Genomic DNA, 24,684 nt, shown 5'->3' with positions numbered 1-24,684 from the left:
GGGATGTATCTCAAAATAATAAGATCTATTTATGACAAACCCACAACCAGTATCATAATAAATGGGCAAAAACTGGAAGCATTCCCACTGAAAACTGGCACAAGACAGGGATGCCCTCTCTCACCACTCCTCTTCAACATAGTGTTGGAAGTTCTGGCCAGGGCAATCAAGCAGGAGAAAGAAATAAAGGATATTCAATTAGGAAAAGAGGAGGTCAAATTTTCCCTGTTTGCAGATGACATGATTGTATATTTAGAAAACCTCATCATCTCAGCTCAAAATCTCCTTAAGCTGATAAGCGATTTCAGCAAAGTCTCAGGATACAAAATCAATGTGCAAAAATCACAAGCACTCTTATACACCAATAACAGACAGAGAGCCAAATCATGAATGAACTCCCATTCACAATTGCTTCAAAGAGAATAAAATACCTAGGAATCCAACTTACAAGGGATGTGAAGGACCTTTTCAAGGAGAACTGCAAACCACTGCTCAACGAAATAAAAGAGGACACAAACAAATGGAAGAACATACCATGCTCATGGATAGGAAGAATCAGTATTGTGAAAATGGCCATACTGCCCAAGGTAATTTATAGATTCAAAGCCATCCCCATTAAGCTACCAATGACTTTCTTCACAGAATTGGAAAAAACTACTTTAAAGTTCATACGGAACTGAAAAAGAGCCCGCATTGCCAGGACAATCCTAAGCCAAAAGAACAAAGCTGGAGGCATCATGCTACCTGACTTGAAACTATACTACAAGGCTACAGTAACCAAAACAGCATGGTACTGGTACCCAAATAGAGATATAGACCAATGGAACAGAACAGAGCCCTCAGAAATGATACCACACATCTACAACCAGGTTTTTGATAAATCTGACAAAAACAAGAAATGGGGAAAGGATTCCCTATTTAATAAATGGTGTTGGAAAAACTGGCTAGCGGTATGCAAAAAACTGAAACTGGACCCCTTCCTTACATCTTTTACAAAAATTAACTCGAGATGGATTAAAGACTTAAAGGTAAGACCTATAACCATAAAAACCCTAGAAGAAAACCTAGGCAATACCATTCAGGATATAGGTATGAGCAAAGGCTTCAGACTAACACACCAAAAGCAATGGCAACAACAGCCAAAATTGACAAACAGGATCTAATTAAACTAGAGAGCTTCTGCACAGCAAAAGAAACTATCATCAGAGTGAACAGGCAACCTACAGAATGGGAGAAAATTTTTGCAACCTATCCATCTGACACAGGGCTAATATCCAGAATCTACAAAGAACTCAAACAAATCTACAAGAAAAATACAAACAACCTATCAAAAAGTGGGCAAAGGATATGAACAGACACTTCTTAAAAGAATACATTTATGCAGCCAACAGACATATAAAAAAAAAGCGCATCATCACTGGTCATTAGAGAAATGCAAATCAAATCCACAATTAGATACCATCTCACACCAGTTAGAATGGGAATCATTAAAAAGTCAGGAAACAACAGATGCTGAAGAGGATGTTGAGAAATAGGAATGCTTTTACACAGTTTTGGGAGTGTAAATTGGTTCAACCATTGTGGAAGACAATGTGGCGGTTCCTTAAGGATCTAGAACCAGAAATACCATTTGACCCAGCAGTCTCATTACTGAGTATATGCCCAAAGGATTTATAAATCATGCTACTACAAAGACACATGCACACATATGTTTATTGCAGCACTGTTCACAATAGCGAAGACTTGGAAAGAACCCAAAAGCCCATCAATGATAGACTGGATAAAGAAAATGTGGCACATATACACCATGGAATACTATGCAGCCATAAAAAAGGATGAGTTCATGTCACTTGCAGAGACAAAGCTGGAAACCATCATTCTCAGCAATGAACAGAGGAACAGCAAACCGAGCACTGCATGTTCTCACTCATAAGTGGGAGCTGAACAATGAGAACACATGGACACAGGGAGGGGAACATCATGCATGGGGCCTGCTGGGGGTTGGGGAGCTGGGGAGCTGGGGAGGGATAGCATTAGGAGAAATACCTAATGTAGATGATGGCTTGATGGGTGCAGCAAACCACCATGGCAAGTGTATACCTATGTAACAAACTTGCATGTCCTGCACATGTATCCTAGAACTTAAAAGTATAATAATAATAAAAAAAAGTTTTTGGTTTTCCAGTTAAGAATTGTGTACCAAATCAAAAGATGGTCAGATACTTGCTTTAATCAGAAATCCAAATTTGACCTACCCTAAGAGAAAAAAAGAGACTTATTTAGAACATCAAAGAGGCTCTAAAATTCCAAACATACCATGGATTGAACTGAACTTTTCCTTATGAGATGACCCCACATTTTTAGAAAGGCATAGTTTCAAGGGATCATTCACAATGGCAGAAGAAAAGATCTTCATATATATTAGTTAGGACTTAAGGTTTTGATGGTTAGATGACCCAAATACAGCTTAGGTTAAATAGGAAATGGAATTGCTTGGCTTTTATTATGAGAAGCATGTGAAGTTGGAGTTTATTTCAGGCATAGCTGTGTCCAAGAGTTTAAATGATGTCATCAGTCTTTTCTCGGTGCCTTTTTGCTGAATTTCTCATTAAGATCATAAATTGTTTTTCTGTATTGTCTATCTGTATTTGCTTGAATCTTGCTGAGTTTTCTTATACTCATTATTTTGAATTCCTTTTCAGGCATTTCATAGAGTTGCTTCTTTAGGGTCTGTTATAGGAGAACTCCTTTGGAGGTGTTATATTTCCCTGCTTTTTCATGTTTCTTTTGTTCCTTTGTTAGCATCTGTGAATCTGCTGGAGCAGTTGCCTCTTCCAATTTTATGGACTAGCTTTTGTAGAGAAAGACTTTTTCCTGTGAGTCTGTCCTATAGTGTTGATTGGGTAAAGTGGTTTGGATTTGGTTCTGAGTGGCTGCAGTAGTGTAGTATCCATGTGATTTCTTTGACTGTAATCAATATCAGTGGTGTTTGTAGAGACAGTGATGTGGCTTTGCTGGGGTTGGGGAATGACAGGTGGACTGGTTCTCAGGCCTTGGTAGGGCATGTGTTGGGCATAGCAGCTCTGCAGTTCTTCAGTACAGTATTGCCAGTGGTGGCAAGCATTGGGTGATCAGTCCTTGGGCAATGGGGGTATGCACGGCAGTGCCCCTGGTCTTGGGGGAAGTTTATTTCCTATTCTAGACCACCTGTTTCTTGGGGTGCATGTCACTGTGTGGGCTTAGGTGCAAGGTTTACAGCTGAACCACTGAATCAAGATAGAGTCTTGAACCCTGGCTTTGAAGTCTTTTGCCTGATCGTGGTGGAATGACGGCAGAGCTCCAGGTAGGTGGAGATGCCAGGACACTGGCTTCCAAAACAGGATTCACTTTATTGGTGGCTCTGTTCTCAGCATGATGCAGTTCCATAGCAGCTTGGTTCCTGAGGAGTGGAGAACCCAGCATGATTTCCTACTGTGGAGCAATGGAGCTGTGTAAACTCCAGGTAGCTTTTGTATACTGGGCTTAGGGACTGTGAGGGTCTTTTGTAGCTAGGATTTCAGGCATCTGCAGTGGAAATGAGGACTGCTAGGGATCTCCTGATTACCTTTCCCCCTTTTCCCCACTATAGGGAATCCCTCTTGGCACTGAGCTGATCTTGGCTGGGTGCTTCATTTCCTTCTTTATACTGCCATCTTGAGTCTCCATGATTCAGAGGGCTTCATCACTTCCTTACTGAATTCCAGTGTTCTGCCTTAGACACTCAAAGTGTAGTTATTTGTTTGTTGTTTTGGTCCTTCTTTGTGGAGGAGGTGAGCTTTGACACTTCTAGGCAGCCATCTTGTTGACAACATCTCCCATGTGCCTTCCTGAGGCACAATTATACTGTCTTCCTCCTGCCGTACTCACGTATTTATGGTGTTGCCCAATGGCTGGATTAAACTGGAAGCTGGAGGTTGAGGGCCTTCTGGTGATGCAGTCCAAATGGCTCATCTACTTGGAGCACAATGTGGGGCTGAGGGAGGAAAAGATGGATTTTCTTGGGGCTTCTTTACACCTTCCTTACCACACTGTACAAGGTGCCTGGTTCTCCAGGCCTTGTAGGCAGACGGGTGAGCATGGTCTCCTACAGCTTCCTTTTCCCCAGAATTCCACAGAGGGAACTGAGGATGATCTGGGAGGTCTTTGGATGAGCTACTCTTCAGCCTTTGATTCCAATCTCATCACTCTTGATTCACAATCTCATTAGCTCTTTCTGCCCTACCAATTACTCCAGGTTTGTTTATTCATTTTTTGTGTGTATGTTAATACGGCTGGATCACAGAGTGCAGAGATATTTGGCTAAACATTATTCCTGAGTGTGTCTGTTAGTGTTTTTCTGAATGATATTAGCATTTGAACTGGTTGACTGAGTAAAGCAGATTGCTCTCCCCTATAAGGTAGGCATCATGCAATTCATGGAAGAACCAAATAGAACAAAAAGGAGGAGGAAGAGTGAATTCTTTTCCTCTTTCTACCTGATGGAAATTTTTTTCCTCTTTCTACCTTGCTGGATCTGGGACATTATTATTTTCCTGGCCTTGGGCTAAGACTTGAACCATTGGTGCTCCTGGTCCTCAGACTTTTGGATTGGTACTGAAACTATAACACTGACTTTCCCCTCTAGCTTGTGGATGGCAGAGTGTGATAGCCTCCATAATTGTGTGAGCCAATTCCTCATCTCTCTCTATTTTACTGGCTCTGTTTTTCTGAAGACTCCGACTATAAAGCAGTGCCTAATGTGTCTAAAGTAATATTTTAAGCAGAGAGAATAGCCAATGTCAGCATATCTGGACATTTTGAGGATCAGCAAGGAGGCTACTGTGGCTGCAGGTAAGTGGGAAAAGAGATGGAAAAGGAAGGGAAAGTCATGTTCCCTGTTGACCCTTGAGAGGCCTTTCACTTTTATTCTAACCATGATGGGGAACCATAGGAGGGTTTTGATTAGAGAAGTAAAGTGATTTGACTTATAGTTTTAACAAGATTAGAATTTATTGACTGATTGGGCATGAGGATTTAGAGGAAGAGATAAATGAAAGATAATTCTAAGAGTTTGCCTTGAAATGTAGAGTTGCCATTAAGCAAGCTGGGAAAGACTGTAAGAGAAGTGGGTTTTTGAGGAGGATTGTGAGTTTTCAAGATAACATTGTATTTAACAGTGTGCGAAGCACCTCAAATATTTTAACTCACTTAATTCTGCCAAGAACGTTACCAGCTTCATATTATTATCCTCATCTTCAAATGAGAAAATGGAGTCAGAGAGGTTAAGAAATGTGCCGCAAATCACACAAGTTGCAAGAGATGGGGCCAGAATTTAAACCAATGTTATGGCACTCCAATGCCTGGGTTTTTAACCAGTACCCCACACCACAGCTCAACATTAGATTTATAATAATGGTCATGATAATCATACTTGCTCGTTAAGAATGAAGCCCAATGAGTATCTTCCAATTTGACCTCTTCTTCTTCCTCCTTGGGTGGGTGGATGAAGGAAATGCCCAAGATGAGAGACTTGATCCCCACTCTGCTAATTGGCTTGGGCTACCATAACACAATACCATGGACTGGGTAGCTTAAACAACAACAAAAGTATATTTTCACAGTATGGAGGGTTGAAGTAGAAGATCAAAGTTTGATCTATTGATTTATACCAGTGGTTTTCCTGGTTCTCCAGCTTGAAGGTATCAGATTGTGGGACATCTCAATCTCCATAATTGTGTGATCCAATTTCCATAAAGCAGGTGTGATTTCTTGGGAGGCTTCTGTCCTTGACTTGCAGACAGCTGCCTTCTTACTGTGTCTTCACCTGGTCATTCCTTTGTACACACACACTTCTGGTGTCTCTGTGTGTATGTCCAAATTTCCTTTTCTCATAAGGATACCAGTAAGATTGGATTACAACCCACTCTAATGACCCCATCTTAATCACCCCTTTTAAAGCTTGTGATGGTTAATCTTATGTGTAAACTTGACCGGGCGAAGGGATACCCATAGAGCTACTAAAATGATTCTGGGTATGTCTGTGTTCATATTTCTGGAAGAGATTAGCATTTAAGTCAGTAGACTGAGTAAAGAAGATCCACCCTCACCAATGTGGATGGGCATCACCTAATGTGATTAAGGCCCAGATAGAACAAAAAAGTGGAGGAAGGACTAATTTGCGCTGTCTGAGCTGGACGTCCATCTTCTCCTGTCCTCAGACATCCATGCTTCTGGCTCTTAGGACCTTGGGCTTGGACTGAATTACATTACTGGTTTTCCTGGGTCTCCAGCTTGAAGACAGCAGATTGCCGGACTTCTCAAACTCCAAAATTGTGTAAGCCAATTCCTGTAAAAATCTCTCTCTCTCTCTTTCTCATAGTTCTGTTCTTCTGGAGAATCCTAACTAGTACAAGGCCCTATCTCCAGATACAGTCACATGCTGAAGTACTAGGGGTTAGGGCTTTAATATATAAATTTTGAGATGAAACAGTTCCACCTCTAACACCTGCCTTCAGGTCAACAGACAGCAACCACAAATTATTGTAACTATATACCATATTATTATTCTTATTATCAAGATAGATAGCTTTTATGGAGACAGGGGGTTATGAACCTAGGTGGCCAAAAGGTCACTGCACCTAGAATTGACTCCTGGTATCTTACACACAGTCTCTACATGACAGTATGGCCCATGAGCAACAGAGGAGTTACAAAGAGGCTTCGGAGGCCTGAGGACTATTCACATTGTCTTGCCATGTTGCTGAGAACATTTTTTTTTCCTGATAATACACATGACACATGCTAATGAAGGACAATCATAGGTTTTTATGTTGGTGATTGGATCACTTTTTGGAGAGGTCACTGGAGAGATTGGAAAGGTGGAGGGAGGCCTGAGAATAATAAAGGCAAATCCCTTTTGATAGCAGCATAAAGGACTGCAAATCTCAACCACAGCACAGCTCAACTAGTCTCCTCTTATTTGCTACATAGCAAAGTTACTTTTTGAAACTGATTTATAGACAAGAATCACTAGAATTCAGCTGGGTCTTTACAAAAATTTATTTAATTATTTTATATTTAATTCAGATGGGTCTTTAAATTTATGTAACGACTCCTGTTAGCCATTCTCACATGTGGAAAGGAAGACTTTTTTTCTATAATGATAATGGCAAAGTGGGATTTTTTGGAAATGCATTCTTTGAGTGAAAAGAATGTTCCAAGAAAAATGTATAACAAGACAAACATTTAAATCACATGGTAAATCAGAAACTATTTTTTTTGAGAAACATAGTCAATTTAAAAGCAGATTTTGTGTAAAAATAATCAGAAAACGATGCTCCTTTTCTATCTGTCTCCAGAAGCACTAACTGTTCAACTCTTGAAATAAGACATGGTCCTCACGTCTTCTCTTGTTTGAGGAATAGGGAGAAGGTATTTATAACATGTTTTCTGGGACTGGTCAGGATTAGCAAGACAATGAGAATGGAGTTCTATGTTGTCTCTTGACCTTTATGGAAGACTGGAGTTAATGAAGTGTGGGGTCTTGTGCAAGTAACTTTGACCTTTTAAGCTTTTGGCTCTGTTTCCCAGTCTATAGGAATTGTGGGGGATTTCTACAAAGGTAAGTGATGGTGAAAGTGGGGGTAGGGAGAATAGAGGTTGGGATAAGGGGAAGAGGGAAGAGAAGAGAAACAAACACATAATTCATTCTTAACCTGTTCATGGATTCAACAACTTCTGAGACTTTTTCTCATGGCTTTTTCTGATAGTCAAGAATATAGTCTTTTCTTTGCCCACAGGGTGGCACTAGCTGCTTAGAAAACAGCATAGCTACAATCAGAAAGCCCGCAGAAGCACTCCTGAAGCATGGAGAGTGAGCTGCAGTTGATGTTTAGAGCAATTAATAACGCTTTAGAAATTTTACTAACAGGGGTAATTCACATTGAGTTAATTAGAAAACAATTTTAAGACAGAGAAAGGGGGAGAAATGAGTGTGTAGAGATGCTGTCTCTCCACCACCAGTGCAGGGTGGTGAGTTTGCATGCTCACCCAGGGCTCTGATCTAGCTACGACCTGTTAAGGTTCTGCTCCATTGCCAGCTTGAGTTTCTTTACCATCTAAGATGCATCTTGGGCAGGTTAGGGAGGGATGTTCCCTTTTCAGTGTAGTGGAAAGAACGTTGTCCTGGGAGCTGGGAGATCAGATTTGTAATGCTATTTCTGCTACTAATTCCCTTCTGTGACATTGAACAGGAACACTTTGCCCTTCAGGAATAAATAAAACACATACATTGGGGCAAGTAACCTCTAAGTTCCCTTCTAGTTCTGGCTTTCAAATTGGTGATGATAGAAGACAAGAGTTTCGCTAGTTAGAGATGTATAGATACATGCTTATGTATGTAATCTCAATGTCCGTAAACAGCATCTGCTGAATTATGATAAGAGCTCAAAATGCAGCGTTCACACACTCAGACCATGGCTGCAGGAGTAGATTTTGATTGTTATCAGCAATTGGAACTCATTGCTGTCTGGGAAGAAATTGAATTTGAAAAGGTTACTTAAAAGGGCCTTTGGGAGCCAAGGGGAGTAAGTGTAGGCAACCTGCTAAGGGGGATTGGGGCTTGGATGGAGAGGCAGGTGAAAGCAGGGATGCAGGGAGCACATTGCCTGGAGGAGCAGGGCCAGTGAAGGGCCTGTCGGCACTTCCAGGACTAACAACAGCTAATCACTAGTCTGGGAGGTCTGTACTCAAGGCTGGAACTTGGCACCAAATTGTCCAGGCTCTAGTTCACCCTTTTCATTCTTTGTCTGTTGCAACAATTGGCCAATACATGTCGGCTGTGTTTTATTTTTGATTTGCTTAGAACAACATGCATCCTAGGCAGCTCTGACTTTGCTATTTTGTGATGCAAGTCAAGGTTTTCTTGTCACGTGGAAAAGATTTGAAATAAAGACAGTGAATAAAATGTTAGTGTCCAGGCAGAAGGACAATGGGGCATCGTTTAACTTGTTTTTTTCCAGGTGATCCAAGGGAGGTCTCACTTCTCAGCAGGAGACAAGTGCCTTGATTTCAACATGGATGGGAGAAATTGGGAGAAACATGGAATTACTGGTGATGTATACAAATCCAGACTTTTATCAAACAAAGCATTTAGAAAACTGTATCTTCATATGCACCCAATATTTTGTTATGTCTCATTTAAAATTCATTGAGTACTTTATTTGTAAATATTGTGATTTTTCCTAATTATAAAAGTATATATAGCTGATGAAAAATTCAGCAATACAGTATGTTAAATATGATTTTTAAAAAGAGAGAAAGAGAGAGAGAGAAAGCTCCTCCATTATCTGGTCTGAACCTCACACCCCCACCGTTCTTTGATGAGTCCATTTGACCAGCTTACTTTTTCAAGAAAAATCGAAAAGGATTCCATCTGTACATTTTTCAGCTCAGAGAAATTTTCTAACTCTGGTTTGGAGGTTATGGGCAACCTACCAACTCTGTTCACTTTAGACTCCTGATTCTAAACCAAGGAAAGTCCAAAACAAACCGGTGCATTTTGTCACCTTAGTTTCACGTAACTTCCCAGTGAACCTACAGAACTGAAGCCTGATCCTTGAACTTGGTGCTTTGTTCTAATACTGTGAGATATTATTGTTTTGCTCTTTCCTTCAGGGGAAGCATGAACATCTGACCTTTTCTTTTTCTTTCTTTAAGTCCATTGGAGATGCAAGATTTTAAGGAGCAGGAGGATGGGTGGGAAGGACACCCTCTTGCATGTAAGTCATGTTATGACTCCTCTCTACTTGACCTCATTGTATAAGGAGGGCCCAGGGCCACAAAGCTTGCTTCTTGATGGTTCTGTTGAACATGAACACTGTCTTCAGGAAATTCTTAGCTCTCAGCTGCCTTTTCTCGCCATGTTGCCTTAAATACGACCCTCAGGTAAGGCTGCATATCCTTAGGGAAAAACACACTGAAGCACCTAGAAGCCACAGACCAGTTTCCCCTCTCCCCCAATGTTACTGCAGTGGCTTCTGCCTTGTCTTTAGTGAGCAGAAGCTGTGGCCCCAGGTCTGTTGTGTGGTTAGACAGGTCCAGATGCAAAAGAGTGGGAGATGTGAGAAGAGCGTCTAATGAGGGCAGCACAGACCAGTGAAATCCTTGCACCTGCCTCCTTGACAGTTTTTTTCTGAGAATCAGACAAGCAAGGAATCTCTCACTTATTAGCTGAACACAGAAAGACTTTGAGGATAAAGCTGGTCTGAGAATTATAAAGGGGTTTTGAAACAGACAGAGGTGTGTATATACCTATTCATTCTTGAGTTTTCCTTAGACTATTACTACAAAGTGGCTTTCATTATTCTCCTTTCATGGCATAATGGAGTGATTAAGAACATGAGCTTTGGAATTCCACCTCACCTTCACCAAGTAGTGGCTGTGTGACCATGGGCAAGTCACTCCATTGCTCTGAACTTTTGTCACTTCTTTTTAGAGATAATACTATCAAATGCGTAAGATTGTTGTGAAAATTAAATGACACATAAAACACTTAGAAGCCTGGCCCATTGCTCTCAATAATGGGGACTAATATTATTAATCTTAGGTTGCGGGTGATGAGATTGAGGCTCATAAAGTCTAAGCAATGAATCAAAGGCCTAAGTCAAGATTTAAATCCAGGTCTGTTGACTTCCATACTCGAGTAATGTTCAAACTTAGAGTAGTTGCAAGGAGCATCAACCTTCCTCAGCAAGATTTGACCAGGTTGAAAGGTTCTGAGATTGTTTGGATACCATTTCAAGATAATAATAAAAAAACCCCATAGTGTTGTTAATATCTGATGAACATTCACAAAGAGGCAGACATCGTTTCAAGTATTTTCCTGTAACAACTCTCATCGTATAACCTTATTGACTCTTTGAGGTACACACTACTAGCATTTCCTTTTTACAGATGTGGAACTGAGGCACAGAGATATAGAACCCTGGCATAAGCTGGGGCTTATACTGACTGATAAGACCATTTCCAACCCAAACATTCTCAGGGAGGCAACTGGCAGCCAGTGCGCCAGCAAACTCGCACATCATTCTACACTCAGGCCTCCTCTGAGCTAAGCTTCCTAAAGAGCCAGGTGGCAGCTGGAGCTGGGGTCTCCTGGCTTGTGATTGGCTGTCATCATTTGTGGTTAGCCCTCCATGGTGGGGGAGGCTGGGAAGGACAGTGGAAGCTGATAAACAGCTCAGCAGCATGTTCTGAGAAACGAGAGCAAGGAGAGAGCAGAGAACACACTTTGCCTTCTCTTTGGTATTGAGTAATATCAATCAAGTTGCAGACATCTCAACACTTTGGCCAGGCAGCCTGCTGAGCAAGGTAACACTCATACTTTTCATGCCTTGAGCCAAAATATTTATTACATTTTTATGTTTCTAACTAGAATTGCTTGAGCTTTCTTTCCTTCCAGGTGATGAGGGGATGGAATGAGCAAAGCTACATCAATGTTTTTTTTTAACATATGAAAATAAAAAAGGTATAAGAGGACAAGTTTAGGGCCACTGAGGGCCCAGTTTAGGGCCACTGAAGGTTCATAGAAAGATGCAAAATATCTGAATTACTATAAATGAATGCTATTGTCAGAAGAAGGGTTTAAGGAATGCTTCTTGAATGAATGTGTACAAATCAGCAGAAGGTAATGTGTGAGACTCTTGGAAATAAATACTGTTAGTTCAGGCAAGAAAAATAGTCAGGAATGCAAGTTCTAGGATGGGAGGAAATGTGTGGTTTCCCAGGTATGAACAAGTATTACCAGGCATTTCCTGAACTAGATTGGCCTAAGTAGGAGACCAATGTTTCTCGAAATATCCGGTCATTTTAGAATCACTGAATGTTTAAAAATGCAATTCCTGGATTCCTTCCCTAACAGCCAGACTCTTTAGGACCTGATGATCTGCATTTCTTTTTAAAAACAAGTTCACTCATGATTCTGATTTGTATTAATTTAGAGAATTGCCATGGTAGAGACCCTGCTTTGAGGTTTTGTTCTTGAGTCAGGATTCCTGGCCAGGGATTGTGATGATAAATTTCACTTTCTGAAGTGGTTTATGCAAGAGGTTGTCTGAAGGAAGAGCAAGGATCATAGTGCTATTTTGTGGATACTTGAGACTTATAAAAACCCTTTGTATTTTGTCACATTTTTGTTGTGTGATATTTGACAAAAGACAGACGATGGTATTTGCAGAGTGAATGAATAAGTGGAACAGGTGTGATAATGAGAGGTCACACTTGAGCACACAGGTATTACTTGAAAATTGTGTACAGACTAAGTTGAAGACGTTAGGAGGGAAGATTGTGGGCCAAGTAATGGGGTGTATGTGTGTGTGTAGGGTGTGCAGCTGGGATGGAAATGGGGGCTGCTGCTGCTGCTGTGTCCTGGCCTCCTGAACTAATGATATCACTCACCAGAAACTACTGTTCCTGCACTGTCCAAGCCACCCCAAACTAGTTTGTCAAAATGAATCTGTGCTCTGTGGAGGGAGGCACCCCTGCAGCTCTGATGTCAGATGGCAATGCTGAGATGGCAGTGCACGGTGGGGACAGGGCTGAGCCAGCACCAACCACTCAGCCTTTGAGATCCTGAGGCTGGTCTACTGCTGAGATCTTTTGTTAGAAGAGAGGAGATCAAGCATTTGCAAGGTTTCTGAGTGTCAAAATCTGAGTCCAAGATAACTCCTTCACAATCCTAACTTCATTCTGTCTACAGGTCCATATTTTAGCCTGCTTTCTACATGTCTATCTGAAAAGAATGAGAAGCTAAGGGTGGTGGTCAGATTTGAAATTAGCCAGATCTTAAGCTTTTCTGGGGGAAATTTAGAAGAAAATATGGAAAAGTGACTATAAGCACATATAAATCTAGTCTTTAAAACAGTTTTATCCAGAATAAATGTATCACAAAGTTAATAAAAATAGTACTTGCTTGTTTTGAATAATTCAAATGATACAAAAATGAATAAAATAAAAAGTGCAAGAGGCCCTCTTATCAATGCCAATTCTATTTTTTTCAGAAATTAAACACTGTTAAGATTTTAGTGCATATCCTTTCAGAATTTCTGTGATTTCATATATGTACAAATACAAACATTATACACAAACAGAATCCTACTATACTTGCTATTGTCATTCTATTCTCTGCTTTTTCATGTGAGCATCTTTCCATGTCACTGATGCATACAGAAATTGCACATATGCATCAATGCATACAGAAAATCAAATTTTCTGCATGGTTTTCCACTGTATGTCTGGACCATAGTTTATTTAATAATGCCCTTTGGGTAATTATTTATATTGTTTCCTGCTTTTTCAAAGTAACAGTTTTTGAAACAAATCTCTCTGTCTTTATATAAATATTGTTGTATTCCTGTGGAAATGTTTCTATTGGATAACTTCCCAAAAGGAGATTTATTGCACCAAAGATAATATATTTAAAAATTTTAAAGACATTGCTAAATTGTCTAGTAGGCATTTGATACCAGTTTATACTCCTCCCAAGAATGTATGGAGATATCTTAATTTCTCCATGCCTTCATTAATGCTGAACCGTATAAGTAGTTTTAATCTTTGCTAATTGAATAGATAAAAAATATCTAATCTAAACCTAGTTCTTAAAAGTTCTATTTTCTACCAAAAGTAATACATGTCTATTTTAGGGAGTAAAAATCACAAGTAAGGATAAAAAATAGTGCAGTAATAAACACAAGAGTGTAGATGTCTCTGAACATACTGATTTGATTTCCTTTGGATAAACACCCAGTGGTAGGACTGCTGGATCATGTAATAATTCTATCTTTAGTTTTTTTGAGGACTTCCGTACTATTCTTCATAGTGGCTGTACTAATTTACATTCCTATTATTGCTTGTCATTTGGATAAAATCTATTTTAACTGGGGCGAGATGACACCTCATTGTAGTTTTGATTTGCATTTCTCTGATGATCAGTGATGTTGAGCACCTTTTCATATACCTGTTTGCCATTTGTATGTCTTCCTTTGAGAAATGTCTATTCAGATATTTTGCCCGTTTAAAAATTGGATTATTAGTTTGTTTCCTGTAGAGTTGTTTGAGCTCCTTATATATTCTGGTTATTAATCTCTTGTCAGATGCATAGCTTACAAATATTTTCTCCCATCATGTGGATTTTGTCTTCATTTTGTGGATTGTTTACTTTGCTGTGCAAAAGCTTTTAACTTGATGCAATCCCATTTGTCCATTTTTGCTTTGGTTGCCTTCCACAGGAGTATTTAAATAAATGTAGTTTGGTAGATTTTGATATAGTAATTCAGGTCAGTGGGAGTCAAGGGAGAAATGTGTAGGGAAGTGAGATACTTCCAGGGATCCTACCACCATGCCTTATGATTGACTTACTCAATTTGAAAGTCAGTATTAAACTTGATGAGCTCTAGAGACGGTCATGCATTTTAAAAAGAATTACTCATAATATTATCTTGGAATACCAGAGAGCAAGTGATTTAAGAATAGTCTGGGAAGTAAAATGCTAAAGGAATGAGAAGGTATTTGGGGTTGAGTTCAACCTAAGAGGCAGGGAAACCACAGGGAAAGACCTAGCACCTGCCACAGAAGATAATTAGGAAGCAGAATGGAACTATAAGCAATTTTGAGGTGTTCGTTGGGCTGCAGTTGAAATATTTTTTGAGGTTAATGAGACATTTGAAATGGCTGTGTATTGTTTTAACTCTTGCATAGTCCTGCATAGGTAACAATCTAATAGGATTTCTCTGTTAATCAAGTCTCAGAAATTTGCTTTTAATTTTTATGAAAAACACCCATTTCTTTTTTTTGAGACAGAGTCTTGCTCTGTTGTCCAGGCTGGGGTGCAGTAGTGGGATCTTGGCTCACTGCAACCTCTGCCTCCCGGGTTCAGGCGATTCTCCTGCCTCAGCCTCCTGAGTAGCTGGAATTACAGGTGCCTGCCACCATGCCCGGCTAATTGTTTTTTGTATTTTTAGTAGAGATGAAGTTTCACCACATTTGCCAGGCTGGTCTCACACTGACCGCCTTGGCCTCCCAAAGTGTTGGGATTCCAGGCATGAGCCACTGCACCCGTGCCCCAAAACACCAATTTCTGATGCGTAATGCTTGTAAGATGGAACAAACTTCAGTAAAGCAGGGACTTGAAAAGAGTCTTTGGTAGCAGGTGTCAGAGTTAGCCCTTGCCCCTCTGTACCCCCTAATCCCACCCCTGTTGAAAGTGTGTTCATCTGAGAATTTGTCTCCATAACTATGTGACTATAAAAATTCTCATCGATTTTGTTAGTTGATCAATTGAGGGGAAAACATATGTTACTTTACGTAACTGGTGGGTCGAAAGAGTTAACCCAGGCAAATTTGAGATAGGTGGATGGGATGATGGATTGAAAATATAGTTGCTCTTTTTGCAATTATGTACTAAGTAATTTGGGAAAGATTGGTCTAATTGGGTCTAAAGAGTACACCTCACATGGCATTGTTAGACTTTTTTCCTGCATCGCTAGAGATCTGTGCACTACAACTGAAATCAGTAGGGTTTCCTAATTGGGTCTAAAGAGTACACCTCACATGGCATTGTTAGACTTTTTTCCTGCATCGCTAGAGATCTGTGCACTACAACTGAAATCAGTAGGGTTTCCTAGCATATGCAATTGCCAAAATGTTTTTTTAACAGAAGAGAAACAATACTCCCACCTCTTCTTATTATGTTACAAACTATAGTGCTAATGACCATCGACCGACAATGACTTTCAGGATGACCTGTGTGAGTTTTATCTGAAACCATGTGAATTTTTCATCTTAAAAGTCCCTCAGAATCTCAGTTTATGTACACTCTGGTTTGTTGCAGGTTTAGAGTTCTGTGGTTTTTGTTTCTAATGTAGACGCAGCCTTATAATTTACAACAGCATTCACTAATTAAAATTGTAAGCATAATTACTATCCATGATACTTATTATTAGTTTGCACTCATAAAGCTCAAAATTCACTTCATCCTTTCAAGTAGTGAATAATTAGTTTCTTTGAGTTTGCAGCTTTATCATCCTTTTATGACCCATTTGGAAGAAATAAACAACCAACCTCCCGGAAGACTGCTTTAAAAAGCTGGAAAATATTGTCCAGCTAGTGCAATGAGGCTAATACAATGTGGAAAATACTACTTTTCTTTAGTGTTAGTAGCCAATTCATCTTTACATTTACTGAACAAATAACTATTGAGCACCTAATGTATACTAGGACCCTTGGGGAGACAAAGATAAATCAAAGATTCTGTCCTCAAAGACCTTAAGGTGTTTGTGGAAGGGAATAAAACTTTACATGTATATATCTAAACATTTATATGTGTGTAACAGGTATAAGTAACCGTAAACACTGTCAGAACAGGAAATAACTCTGTGATCAGCACCTAACATGATATATTAAGATAGAAGATTTAATACATATCTTTTGGAATACATGAATAAATAATTGAATGTATTTATTTTTATTACTTATAAGATACACCAGTGGGATATTGATATTGGTCTTAATATGACTTGTTTTCATTGTTCTCAGGTACCTCAGCCAGCATGGCGTCCTCTTTCCCACCCACCTTGGGACTCAGTTCTGCCCCAGATGAAATTCAGCACCCATATATTAAATTTTCAGAATGGAAATTTAAGCTGTTCCGGGTGAGATCCTTTGAAAAGACACCTGAAGAAGCTCAAAGGGAAAAGAAGGATTCCTTTGAGGGGAAGCCCTCTCTGGAGCAATCTCCAGCAGTCCTGGACAAGGCTGATGGTCAGAAGCCAGTCCCAAATCAGCCAGGGTTAAAAGCCCATCCTAAGTTTTCAAAGAAATTTCATGACACTGGGAAAGCAAGAGTTAAAGCCATCCATCAAGCCAACCTTCGACATCTCTGCCGCATCTGTGGGAATTCTTTTAAAACTGATGAGCACAACAGGAGATATCCAGTTCATGGTCCTGTGGATGGTAAAACCCTAGGCCTTTTACGAAAGAAGGAAAAGAGAGCTACTTCCTGGCCAGACCTCATTACCAAGGTTTTCCGGATTGATGTGAAGGCAGATGTTGACTCGATCCACCCCACTGAGTTCTGCCATAACTGCTGGAGCATCATGCACAGGAAGTTTAGCAGTGCCCCTTGTGAGGTTTACTTCCCGAGGAATGTGACCGTGGAGTGGCACCCCCACACACCATCCTGTGACATCTGCAACACTGCCCGTCGGGGACTCAAGAGGAAGAGTCTTCAGCCAAACTTGCAGCTCAGCAAAAAACTCAAAACTGTGCTTGACCAAGCAAGACAAGCCCGTCAGCGCAAGAGAAGAGCTCAGGCAAGGACCAGCAGCAAGGATGTCATGAAGAAGATCGCCAACTGCAGTAAGATACATCTTAGTACCAAGCTGCTTGCAGTGGACTTCCCGGAGCACTTCGTGAAATCCATCTCCTGCCAGATCTGTGAACACATTCTGGCCGACCCTGTGGAGACCAACTGTAAGCATGTCTATTGCCGGGTCTGCATTCTCAGATGCCTCAAAGTCATGGGCAGCTATTGTCCCTCTTGCCGATATCCATGCTTCCCTACTGACCTGGAGAGTCCAGTGAAGTCCTTTCTGAGCATCTTGAATTCCCTGATGGTGAAATGTCCAGCAAAAGAGTGCAATCAGGAGGTCAGTTTGGAAAAATATAATCACCACATCTCAAGTCACAAGGAATCAAAAGAGAATTTTGTGCACATTAATAAAGGGGGCCGGCCCCGCCAACATCTTCTGTCGCTGACTCGGAGAGCTCAGAAGCACCGGCTGAGGGAGCTCAAGCTGCAAGTCAAAGCCTTTGCTGACAAAGAAGAAGGTGGAGATGTGAAGTCGGTGTGCATGACCTTGTTCCTGCTGGCTCTGAGGGCGAGGAATGAGCACAGGCAAGCCGACGAGCTGGAGGCCATCATGCAGGGAAAGGGCTCTGGCCTGCAGCCAGCTGTTTGCTTGGCCATCCGTGTCAACACCTTCCTCAGCTGCAGTCAGTACCACAAGATGTACAGGACTGTGAAAGCTATCACAGGGAGACAGATTTTTCAGCCTTTGCATGCCCTTCGGAATGCTGAGAAGGTACTTCTGCCGGGCTACCACCACTTTGAGTGGCAGCCACCTCTGAAGAATGTGTCTTCCAGCACTGATGTTGGCATTATTGATGGGCTGTCTGGACTATCATCCTCTGTGGATGATTACCCAGTGGACACCATTGCCAAGAGGTTCCGCTATGATTCAGCTTTGGTGTCTGCTTTGATGGACATGGAAGAAGACATCTTGGAAGGCATGAGATCCCAAGACCTTGATGATTACCTGAATGGCCCCTTCACAGTGGTGGTGAAGGAGTCTTGTGATGGAATGGGAGATGTGAGTGAGAAGCATGGGAGTGGGCCAGTAGTTCCAGAAAAGGCAGTCCGTTTTTCATTCACAATCATGAAAATTACTATCGCCCACAGCTCTCAGAATGTGAAAGTATTTGAGGAAGCCAAACCTAACTCTGAACTGTGTTGCAAGCCATTGTGCCTTATGCTGGCAGATGAGTCTGACCACGAGACACTGACTGCCATCCTGAGCCCTCTCATTGCTGAGAGGGAGGCCATGAAGAGCAGTGAATTAATGCTTGAGCTGGGAGGCATTCTACGGACTTTCAAGTTTATCTTCAGGGGTACCGGATATGATGAAAAACTTGTGCGGGAAGTGGAAGGCCTTGAGGCTTCTGGCTCAGTCTACATTTGTACTCTTTGTGATGCCACCCGTCTGGAAGCCTCTCAAAATCTTGTCTTCCACTCTATAACCAGAAGCCATGCTGAGAACCTGGAACGTTATGAGGTCTGGCGTTCCAATCCTTACCATGAGTCTGTGGAAGAACTGCGGGATCGGGTGAAAGGGGTCTCAGCCAAACCTTTCATTGAGACAGTCCCTTCCATAGACGCACTCCACTGTGACATTGGCAATGCAGCTGAGTTCTACAAGATCTTCCAGCTAGAGATAGGGGAGGTGTATAAGAATCCCAATGCTTCCAAAGAGGAAAGGAAAAGGTGGCAGGCCACACTGGACAAGCATCTCCGGAAGAAGATGAACCTCAAACCAATCATGAGGATGAATGGCAACTTTGCCAGGAAGCTCATGACCAAAGAGACTGTGGATGCAGTTTGTGAGTTAATTCCTTCGGAGGAGAGGCACGAGGCTCTGAGGGAGCTGATGGATCTTTACCTGAAGATGAAACCGGTGTGGCGGTCATCATGCCCTGCTAAAGAGTGCCCAGAATCCCTCTGCCAGTACAGTTTCAATTCACAGCGTTTTGCTGAGCTCCTTTCTACCAAGTTCAAGTATAGGTATGAGGGAAAAATCACCAATTATTTTCACAAAACCCTGGCACATGTTCCTGAAATTATTGAGAGGGATGGCTCCATTGGGGCATGGGCAAGTGAGGGAAATGAGTCTGGTAACAAACTGTTTAGACGCTTCCGGAAAATGAATGCCAGGCAGTCCAAATGCTATGAGATGGAAGACGTCCTGAAACACCACTGGCTGTACACCTCCAAATACCTCCAGAAGTTTATGAATGCTCATAATGCATTAAAAACCTCTGGGTTTAACATGGACTCTCAGGCAAGCTTAGGGGACCCATTAGGCATAGAGGACTCTTTGGAAAGCCAAGATTCAATGGAATTTTAAGTAGGGCAATCACTTATGAGTTGGTTTTTGCAATTGAGTTTCTCTCTGGGTTGCATTGAGGGCTTCTCCTAGCACCCTTTACTGCTGTGTATGGGGCTTCACCACCCAAGAGGTGGTAGGTTGGAGTGAGATGCTACAGACGCTCTCAAGTCAGGAATGGAAACTGATGAGCTGGTTGCTTGAGCCTTTTAGTGAGTTCCGAAAAGCAACAGGAAAAATTAGTTATCTGAAAGCTCAATAACTCATAACAGGAGTAACTGCAGGGGACAAGAGTAAACAAAGATCTGTGTGTGCTGGGGAACTGTCGTGGAAATCAAAGCCAAGGTTATCAAAGAACAGCCCGCGAGGCCAGGAAAGAAATTGGTCCTGTGGTTTTCATTTTTCCCCCTTGATTTATTATATTTTGTATTGAGATATGATAAGTGCCTTCTATTTCATTTTTGAATAATTCTTCATTTTTAAAATTTTATATATCTTGGCTTGTTCTATAAGATTCAAAAGAGCTTTTAAAATTTTTCTAATAATATCTTATATTTGTACAGCACAATGACCTTTACAAAGTGCTCTCAATGCATTTACCATTTGTTATATTTATGCAGAATTACTTTACATCAGGACAATTTTGAGAAAATCAGTCCTTTTTATGTTTAAATTATGTATCTATTGTAACCTTCAGAGTTTAGGAGGTCATCTGCTGTCACAGATTTTTTAATAATGAATTTAGAATACACCTGCTAGCTACAGTTAGTTATTAAATCTTTCGATAATATATATTTACGTAGCTATCAGAGTGTGATTCTTTATTTTTGCTTTTTAATTTCAGGTAATTTAGAGTTTCCAAATTTAGAGCTTCTGCATACAATCTTAAAGCCACAGAAGCTTATAAGAATATAGGTTAGCTTGATGTCTAAAAATATATTTCATGTCTTACTGAAACATTTTGCCAGACTTTCTCCAAATGAAACCTGAATCAATTTTTCTAAATCTAGGTTTCATAGAGTCCTCTCCTCTGCAATGTATTATTCTTTCTATAATGATCAGTTTACTTTCAGTGGATTCAGAATTGTGTAGCAGGATAACCTTGTATTTTTCCATCTGCTAAGTTTAGATGGAGTCCAAATGCAGTACAGCAGAAGAGTTAACATTTACACAGTGCTTTTTTTGAGGAATGTTTTCACACTCATTTTTCCTTACAACAATTCTGAGGAGTAGGTGTTGTTATTATCTCCATTTGATGGAGGTTTAAATGATTTGCTGAAAGTTATTTAGGGGTAATAAATACTTGGCTTGGAAATTGAACACAGCCCTTTTGTCTCCAAAGCCCTTCTTCTTTCCACCACAAATTAATCACTATGTTTATAAGGTAATATCAGAATTTGTTTAGGATTCACAACTAATCACTGTAGCACATGACCTTGGGATTACATTTTTATGGGGCAGGAGTAAGCAAGTTTTTAAGTCATTTGTGTGCTCTGGCCCTTTTGCTAGAAGAAAGCAACGCAAAAGCTCCAAAGAGCACCCTAATCCTCCTGTGGCTCCAGTTATTTGGCAACTATTATCTGCATCCTTAGGAATTTGGGATTTGCCGGTTGCTGGCAATGTAGAGCAGGCATGGAATTTTATATGCTAGTGAGTCATAATGATATGTTAGTGTTAATTAGTTTTTTTCTTCCTTTGATTTTATTGGCCATAATTGCTACTCTTCATACACAGTATATCAAAGAGCTTGATAATTTGGTTGTCAAAAGTGCATCAGTGACATTATCCTAAATGGTATGCATTTGGTGCTTCTGCAGGAATTCAACTCAGTATCTTTCATTAACAAATACAGCAGTTTTCCTTGCTTTTTATATGCAGAATATCAAAGTCACTTCTACTTTAGTTGTCAAAAACATATGCATATTTTAACATTTTTGAAAACTCTTGGTTTTGTTTTTTTTGGAAATGAATGGGCTACTAAGCCACCCTTTCCCTTCATACTGCTTAATCCTTCCACCATGTCTCTACACTAATAAACGGCTAAATTCACATAATTATCCTATTCCCTGAAGTATGGTAGTGCTGGTTTATAGATTTTTTTTTTACCCTTTTCTACTCTTTTACTCTATTGGTGGCACTGTAAATACTTTCCCATATTAAATTATCCTTCTCTAACACCGTAGGAGCTATTTTGAATGCATATGACTAAGAGCATGATTTATAGCACAACCTTTCCAATAATCCCTTAATCAGATCACATTTTGATAAACCCTGGGAACATCTGGCTGCAGGAATTTCAATATGTAGAAACGCTGCCTATGTTTTTTTGCCCTTATTGTTGAGATTGCAATATGCTAGACCCTAGTTTTATACTACAGTTTTATTTTTAACAATGCCTATTGCAAGTGCAATTACATACTCCAGGGAAATTCACCACACTGAATGGAGCATTTGTGTGTGTGTGTGTGAAGTATATACTGGGACCTCGGAAGTGCAATGTATTTTTCTCCTGTGAAACCTGATTCTACAAGTTTTCATGTCAAGTCACTCAGGTGCATTGCAGGGACCAGTGATAATGGCTGATGAAAATTGATGATTGGTCGGTGAGGTCAAAAGGAGCCTTCAGATTAATAAACATGCACTGAGAAGCAAGAGGAGGAGAAAAAGATGTCTTTTTCTTCCAGGTGAACTGGAATTTAGTTTTGCCTCAAATTTTTTTTTTCCCACAAGATACAGATGAAGATAAAGATTGCTTCAGTTGAGAGTGTGGGTCTTGCATTACATAAAACAATTCAAATTCCACACAGATAAGAGGCAGGGTATGTAAGCGCCAGTGGTAGTTGGGACGAATAAACCATCATTTGGATGCAGGTGGTTTTTGATTGCAGATATGTGTGTGTCTTCAGTGATTGTATGACAGATGGTGTATTCTTTTCATGTTAAAAGATTTTAAGTAAGAGTAGATACTTTGTACCCATTTTACATTTTCTGATTTTAACTAGTAATCTACATAAATATACCTCAGAGATCATTTTTGGCAATATTTTTTGTTTTGTAGAATTGCACTTCAGTTTATTTTCTTACAAATAACCTTACATTTTGTTTAATGGTTTCCAAGAGCCTTTTGTTATTTTTATTTTTTCTATTTCAGAGAAAATTCAGGTACCAGGATGCAGTGGATTTACTTGATGCAGGGGACCTGTATTTCCATGTCAAATGTTTTCAAATAAAAAGAAATATGAGTTTCAATACTTATTTTTATATTTTAGTATTTCCATTCATTAATATTACGGTTATTGTCAGCAATTTTACATTTGAATATTTGAAATAAAAGTTTAAGATTTGAAAATAGTGTGTTTTGTAATTTCTATTCAAATATTAATAATAATATTGAGTGCAGCATTTAAAAATTAACATCATTTACTTTGAGAGAAATACAGAATAAATTTGGTGGTCTTTGGATTAAAGGACAATTGAATAATGATTATGTGAAAAATTTATCCTAATGGAGATGAGACAATTTTTCCCCCCAGATACATAGGATAAATGGTAAATCTTTTTATTTGTTTTTTAACTTTTTTGGGAATAGTGAAAATACAGACTTATTCTCCAGAAAATTCACATACTTATTATATTAGGTCACTCTTGGCATTACTATAAATAAATACCTGAGACTGGGTAGTTTATAAAGAAAAGAGGTTTCATTGGTTCACAGTTTTGCAGTAAGTATGGCACTAGCATCTAATTCTCCTTCTGGTGAGGCCACAGAAAGCTACAATCATGGCACAAAGGGAAAGGAGAGCAGGAGCGTCACACAGCGAGAATGGGAACAAGGGTGGGGAGGTGCCACACACTTTTACACAACCAGATCTCATGTAAACTTGCTGAGCAAGAACTTGCTCATCATCGTGAGAATAGCACCAAACCATCTGTAAGGGATCTGCCTCCATAATCCAATCACCTCCCATCAGTCCTGACCTCCAACATTGGGGTTACATTTCAACATGCGAATTGGAGGGGACAAATATCCAAAACATAGCATTCTGCCCCTGGCCTTCCAAATCTCATGTTCTCCTCACTTTGCAAAATACAATCATCCCCTCCCAACATTACCCCAAAGTCTTTACTCATTCCAAGTATCAACTTAAAAGTCCAAAAGTCCTAAGTCTAGAGTCTCATCATTGGAGACTCAAGGCGAATTTCTTCCTGATCCTGTAAAATAAAAATCAAGTTATTGACTTCCAAGATACAATGGTGGTAGAGGCATTGGACTGACATTCTCATTCCAAAAAGTAGAAATTGGCCAAAAGAAAGGGGTAATAGGCCCCACACAAAACCGAGAAGGGCAGACATTAAACCTTAAAGCTCCAAAATAATGTCTGTTGACACCATGTCCCACATCCAAGGCATGTTGCTGCAAGCGGTGGGCTTCTAATGCCTTGGGCAGCTCCAGCCCTATGGCTGCGCAAGGTGCAGCCCCCATCGCTGCTCTCAAGAGTTGGAGTTGAGTGACTGCAGCTTTTCCCTGCTGAGGTTGCAAGTTGCAGGTAGCCATACCACTCTTGGGGTTAGAGGGTGGTGGTCCCATCCCACAGCTCCACTAGGCAATAACCTGGTAGGGACTTTGTATGGGGGCTCCACATTTCCCCTCTGCATTTTCCTAGTAGAGGCTCTCTGCAAGTGCTCACCCATAGAAAACCCAGGTTTTCTCATACATCCTCTGAAATCTAGGGCGAAGCTGCCAAGCCTTCTTCTCTCCTGCATTCTGAGCACCTGCAGGCTTAAAACCATGTGGAAGCTGCCAAGGCTTATGGTTGTGCCCTCTGGAGCTGCAGCCTGAACTGTATCTGGGGCCCTTTGAGCCAAAGCTGGAGCTGAGTGGCCTGAATGCAGAGAGCAGTGTCCCAAGGCTGTGCAAGGTAGCAGGGCCCTGGGATTGGCCCCTAAAACC

At 40.5% G+C, this 24,684-nt stretch overlaps 1 protein-coding gene across 3 annotated transcripts; it reads left to right on the top strand.

Annotated features, from left to right (window-relative positions):
• Positions 1-213: 213 nt before the first annotated feature.
• Positions 214-23,082, top strand: RAG1 (recombination activating 1). 3 transcript variants are annotated; one of them, XM_065528314.2, is made up of 4 exons: positions 214-6,352; positions 9,039-9,129; positions 9,736-9,797; positions 16,609-23,082. In XM_065528314.2, exons 3-4 carry the CDS (start codon positions 9,746-9,748, stop codon positions 19,752-19,754), a joined length of 3,198 nt encoding a protein of 1,065 aa, XP_065384386.2. In that variant the 5' UTR covers positions 214-6,352; positions 9,039-9,129; positions 9,736-9,745; the 3' UTR covers positions 19,755-23,082. The 3 variants fall into 3 exon arrangements, with proteins under 3 accessions (XP_065384386.2, XP_073870042.1, XP_065384387.1); XM_074013941.1 differs by having other exon boundaries at positions 9,039-9,797; XM_065528315.1 differs by lacking the exons at positions 214-6,352; positions 9,039-9,129; positions 9,736-9,797 and adding an exon at positions 11,275-11,388.
• The last annotated feature ends 1,602 nt before the right edge of the window (positions 23,083-24,684 follow it).

The sequence above is a fragment of the Macaca fascicularis genome, chromosome 14 (genome assembly GCF_037993035.2).
Source record: "Macaca fascicularis isolate 582-1 chromosome 14, T2T-MFA8v1.1".
NCBI classification, from domain to species: Eukaryota; Metazoa; Chordata; class Mammalia; order Primates; family Cercopithecidae; genus Macaca; species Macaca fascicularis.
This window is presented reverse-complemented; position numbering and strand designations above follow the sequence as displayed.

What these genes read in the sequence shown, in the direction of transcription:
- RAG1 (XM_065528314.2), top strand. Translation starts at nt 9,746, where the DNA reads ATGCAAGATTTTAAGGAGCAGGAGGATGGGTGGGAAGGACACCCTCTT. An exon ending in GGAAGGACACCCTCTTGCAT is followed by an intron (nt 9,798 to 16,608) that starts GTAAGTCATGTT and finishes CATTGTTCTCAG; the next exon opens with GTACCTCAGCCAGCATGGCG.